Source organism: Octopus sinensis, linkage group LG11 (assembly GCF_006345805.1).
Source record: "Octopus sinensis linkage group LG11, ASM634580v1, whole genome shotgun sequence".
In the NCBI taxonomy this organism is placed as follows: Eukaryota; Metazoa; Mollusca; class Cephalopoda; order Octopoda; family Octopodidae; genus Octopus; species Octopus sinensis.
This window is the reverse complement of record NC_043007.1, coordinates 63,226,084-63,232,114: the sequence shown is the minus strand read 5'-3', so window position 1 is coordinate 63,232,114 and position 6,031 is coordinate 63,226,084. Positions and strand designations below refer to the sequence as shown.

The following is a 6,031-nucleotide window of genomic DNA, read 5'->3' as shown; positions in this document are numbered from 1 at the left end:
AACTGTAATGTATAGTATGTAGTAGTTAAGGAAATCTGTTTCAAATATAGGAGTGGCTGTGTGGTAAGTAGCTTGCCTACCAACCACATGGTTCCGGGTTCAGTCCCACTACGTGGCATCTTAGGCATATGTCTTCTGCTATAGCCTCGGGCTGACCAATGCCTAGTGAGTGGATTTGGTAGACGGAAACTGAAAGAAGCCTGTCGTATATATGTATGTGTGTGTATATGTTTGTGTGTCTGTGTTTGTCCCTCTAGCACTGCTTGACAACCAATGCTGGTGTGTTTACGTCCCCGTCACTTAGCGGTTCGGCAAAAGAGACCGATAGAATAAGTACTGGGCTTACAAAGAATAAATCCTGGGGTCGATTTGCTCGACTAAAGGCGGTGCTCCAGCATGGCCACAGTCAAATGACTGAAACAAGTAAAAGAGTAGAAGAGAGAAAAGAGAGAGAGTATAATGTGGTATCCTAGTGAATTTGAAAAGTTGAATGAAATATCTTTCATCTTAAGTCTATGAGGATTGACTTAAGACTAAACAGCCACAACAATACAATTAGCAAGAACAATATAGCCTTTGCAACACCAACAATACCTGCCCACTGTCACTAACATCTAAACCAATGCAAATCACATCATCCCCACCCCATTATCAACCCACCAACTTGTGCATGAATGTGGGTGCTTGTGAATATGAGTGTTTGCATGTGTGTATTTATGTCTTAAGTCAGAAGTGTGACAGGCAAATTGTGTATAAAACCTGGTGTACCTTCTTTTAGATAATGCATTGAGCCACCTAGTAAACCTAGGTGACCTTTCTGATAATGTGATAGTAGAATATATTTCCCAAAATACAACTTCCTTGATCCAGTCAATGGATCAAGTTATAACAGCTAACTTCAAGGCATATATGAGAACTTTTGAACAACTTATGAAAGCAATCAGCGAGGAGGATAAACCTACAGTTAGAGATTTTTGGAAGAAATTCAACAATATTGATGCTGTGGATAATATAGCTGAGTCATGGGATGAAGTGAAACCTTCAACATTGAATAGAGCTTGGAAAAGTAAATGGTCAGATTATATCCATGGCATTACAAGTTTTCCTCAAGCAGACAGTCTACATCAAATATGGAAAAATATTGTGATACTTGCAAAGGTTGTAAGATTTGAAGAAGTCATAGAGAAGGATGTGACTGAGTTCCCAGACAGGAAGTTTATCTAACCAGGAACTGATACTGGGAAAATAACAAGCTGAAAATACAAATAAGACAATGGAAGTTCTATTTACACCACTTCAATTGGTTATAAAAATTATAACTAAAGTTTATCTAAAGTTTATCACTGAAGTTTATCTAACCAGGAACTGATACTGGGAAAATAACAAGCTGAAAATACAAATAAGACAATGGAAGTTCTATTTACACCATTTCAATTGGTTATAAAAATTATCACTAAAGGGTTGGCTCTTATAGAAGAAGGTCTGCAAGTTTTTGCAATGATCCTAATTATGAATGTAACATAAAAATTACAAGAGGAGTTTACAATGAGCTCAGTTTCTATACTGAGCTGTACAAAGAAATGGTGTGTCACCAACAACAAAGAAGTTAGGGTAAATTCACTCCTCAAGCTGATGTTCAGAATAATGAACTATAAGATAGTAAATATTGTCCTTCATCCTCCTAGCAATGCTAAATTGCAGTAAATTTTTAAAATGCACCTGCATGTGGTTCACTAAGGCAAAAACACCTCAGATTTTTCATGTGGAATGAAGTAATCTGACTTCTAATATGCCACAAGCCCCTTATTTTTGTTCAGAAAATAGTGGGGTGGGAGTACTCAGAAATCCCTCTCCCCTTCCCAGAATCAGTGAAAAAGGCATTTTGTTTTTGTTGAATGAATTACAGTGACCTCCTAATATGCCACAAAATATTTTTTTGTCTGGAAAATGGGGGTGGGGTGGAATTCTTTTAAATTTCAACTCCCTCAAAATTCAATGGGAATTTTTTTTTCACAGTTTTTCATGTGCAATGAACTAAGCTGACCAAATATGCTACAAGCAGGGTGGTCAATGAATCTTATATATAGTAAGGTTTTAATAGTTCTGTGACAACATAGTGTCTCGATACATTCTAATGAAAAAGTGAAAGAAAGATGATGCCATTCTCTCTTTGGAAGGGAAATTAACTTTTAAGAATTTTCACAATTTTTTTTCTTGATTCTGTCTTCTGCATAATGGAATTAATATGATTATCCAATAAAAAAAGAAAAATGTTTATATTCCCCCTACTCCCTTAATTCCCAAACTTTCCACTGTTTTTTGATTTTTAAAAAATTCTTAGATTTCACAATGGAATTAATATGATTATCCATTAATAAAAATGTTGTTTTTAAATATTTCACCCCACACCCCTAATTCAAAATCTTTCCACTACCGAGTCTTATGTGTTTGTGTACAAGAAAACATTTAGTAACAAAAAATTATGTTACCGATGCAACTTACATTTTAGGCGTAGGAGTGGCTGTGTGGTAAGTAGGTTGCTTACCAACCACATGGTTCCGGGTTCAGTCCCACTGCGTGGCACCTTGGGCAAGTGTCTTCTACTATAGCCTCGGGCCAACCAAAGCCTTGTGAGTGGATTTGATAGACCTAAACTGAAAGAAGCTTGTCGTATATATGTGGCCAGCTCTGTCTGGCCCCGTGTCGGTGGCATGTAAAAGCACCATCCGTTCGTGTCCGATGCCAGCATCGCCTGGCCCCGTGCCGGTGACACGTAAAAGCACCATCTGTTCGTGGCCGTTCGCCAGCTCTGTCTGGCACCTGTGCAGGTGGCACGTAAAAAACACCCACTGCACTTGCGGAGTGGTTGGCGTTAGGAAGGGCATCCAGCCGTAGAAACACTGCCAGATCTGACTGGGCCTGACGAAGCCTTCCAGCTTCACAGACCCCAGTTGACCCATCCAACCCATGCTAGCATGGAAAGCGGACGCTAAATGATGATGATGATGATGTGTGTGTATATGTTTGTGTGTCTGTGTTTGTCCCCCCAACATTATTTGACACTGATGCTGGTGCATTTATATCCCCATAACTTAGCAGTTCGGCAAAAAAGACCGATAGAATAAGTACTAGGCTTACAAAGAATGAGTCCTAGGGTTGATTTGCTCACCGAAAGGTGGTGCTCCAGCATGGTCACAGTCACATGACTGAAACAAATAAAAGAGTAAAGAGTAAAAAAAGAGTTATTAAAGTAAATTATCTCTAAAATACCTTTAAATTATTATCACTCCCAGTGTTGCTGGTTTTTGATGAGAAACAAGTTGTATATAACCCGTCATTTTTGTTTTTGATGAGACCCTTCTTTGCTGGGAAAATTGGAAGAATGACATAATACGCACTCACTCTTTATTTCCAACAAAACAGATCCTTGTTTTTTAGAAATGAGAGTGATCCCTAGAGAGAAGGTCACAGTCAAATTGAAATTTGGATTGTACACTTCATGGGCAAGTTTTTGAGTTTTAGGTATTTTTATCTTCAATAATTTAAACGTATGTTACAGATAGTTTATTTTCATACCATAATTCTCCGTTAGTAAATGTTTTTCTTGCAACAATTTAAAGGTATGTTAGAGATAATTTATTTTAATAACATAATTTTCTGTTAGTAAATGATTTTCTCTTACACAAACACACAACAATTTTGATTTTGAAGTATTTAAAAATTATGGAGATGTACTTGCACAGCAAGTAACCTGACCGTCACTTACTATGCAAGTGATCGTGTGCTGAAACAAAAACAATTGCAGCATGGAAGGTGTTTATAAGCCATTTAAGAAACACACAAAAACCATTGGATTCACTTCAACATTTAAATTTAATTTGCCAAAATATTTTCGTCACGGTCTCAAAGCGATGAAAATATTTTGGCAAATTAAATTTAAATGTTGAAGTGAATCTAAGAGTTTTTGTGTGTTTTTAAATGGCTTATAAACACCTCCCATGCTGCAAGTATCTAAAAAATTATTTGGAAATTATAAAGAGAAACGAATGGCAGAATCGGACTGTCTGTATTTTAAGTCAAAAAGTCAAAAAGCAGTGGAAAGTTTTAGAATTAGTGGGGTAGGGGTGGAATATTTTAAAAAAGATTATTGGCTAATTTGCGCCCCCCGCTCCACGTATTTTTCCTCAAAATTTTTTGGGTTTTCTATGTTTTAGATATAAGAGATTAGGATTTTGCCCCAAAAACACATTTTCAAAATTTTGCTTTCCCTCTCCTCATCCCAAGTTTTACATTTTTAACTTTGTTTGAAATTTTTTTTTCTGTAATCCGTGTACAAAAAATACAGAGATTGCGAATCTTGAAGAATTTTTTAAAAAGTTTTTCTTAAAGAAACACTCAAATCCCCTTCCCCAACCTCCATCACCCATCAACTCCCCACTTACAAAAAGCTAAAAACTCCGAATGTTTCAATTTTAGCTCTTTAGAAAGTGGGTAAGTTTTTCCAGAAGTAATGTTATTTACCTGTTGTTTCTAGCATGCCGGGTTTTCTGGTGGTGATCTGATATTTTTGACGTCTGCTATTTCAGTAGAATTCTACGCATGCGTGAAACATCAGACGAAAGTGAAACATTCTGAGTTTTTAGTTTTTTGAAAGCGGGGAGGTGATGGATGGGTCAGGTAGAGGAAAGGACATTGAGTGTTTCCTAAAGAATGATTAAAATTTTTAAAAAATTTCCAGATTCGTAATCTCAATTTTTCTACGGGTATTTGAAAAAAAAAAAAACGAAATTGGGGTGGAGGTAGGGGAAGGAGAAATTAAAATTTTGAAAACGTGATTTTTGGGAAAAATCGTATTCTCCTATATCGAAAACAGAGATCCGAAAAAAAATTTGAAGAAGAAAAAACAAAAACACAGGAAATGGAGGGGGTGTACACGTCCTTTACCTTCGCGTATAATTAGTATATATACACATAAATATATATGTAAATATATATATATATAAATATACACACACACACACATACATATAATATATGTATGTATGTATTTGTGTGTGTGTGTATATATATATATATAAATATATATATATATATGTATATACATACATACATGTGTCTGTGTGAGCGTGCGTCGTGCGTGGAAGTAATACGAATGTAAACGCAAACTGAAGTGAATGAAAAAGTAAAATCTGCAAGAAAAAAGAACCAAAAAAACTGAAAAAATCAAAATCTAGAAAAGCCCAGAAACAAGGGCAGACAACTAAATTCCACATATTGAGAGAACTGATGGAGGCGATCGTTTTCGAAAAGGTAAATATTCTTCTGGTATTTTAACCCATCTTTTAAGACGCCCTTCCTTACAGAGGAACAGCAAAAGCAGTTTATATCTAGATTATATTTCTATAACAATGAATTCAAGATATTATTATAAAATTCCTATTTAGAATGATTAGTTTATTTTTTTAAAAATTGTGTCTAGTCTTATTTCACTCCGGTATATGTCCCTCTGCAGAAAGATAAAATAAAAAAAAAAAACGTAAGAGGTGGGTGTAAAGAACTAAATCATTCTAGAAGAATGATCACCATAATAATAAGTTCAGATAAACATTCATCAGAAAAGCAAAGAAAAGTAATTAAATAAATTTGAAGTTAGTTCATAAAACATATTTATTAATGTGTCGTAACTGTAAGTCTTAAAACGACGCTAAACTTTGTTTACTGTAAAGCTCGAAGCGCTCTTCTAAATAAATAAAGAATGGTTTTCTCTCACTCTCTCTGCATGTGACAATGTCTGTGATAATTTAGAAAGCTCATTTGTTGGAAGGGACGTCCAGAACAACCCATTAAGGTTATATTATTGATATTTTCATCGAATAGAAAATAGCACACCTCATTAATTGTTATCCACCAATAGCGGTGCAATTATAGATATGTGGGAATTCCTATGTCTGGGTAACGTACTCATAAATGCATATATATATATATATATAGTATATATATATATATATATATATATATATATAACACGTGT

General features: G+C 35.2%; 1 protein-coding gene across 1 annotated transcript in view; it reads left to right on the top strand.

The window, feature by feature from the left end:
• Positions 1-5,157: 5,157 nt before the first annotated feature.
• Positions 5,158-6,031, top strand: part of LOC115217045 (ataxin-3) — a 31,742-nt gene continuing 30,868 nt past the window's right edge. The window contains exon 1 of the mRNA XM_029786611.2: positions 5,158-5,310. Coding sequence (XP_029642471.1) covers positions 5,287-5,310 — 24 coding nt within the window. The 5' untranslated portion in view covers positions 5,158-5,286. The remainder of the gene's footprint in view (positions 5,311-6,031) is intronic.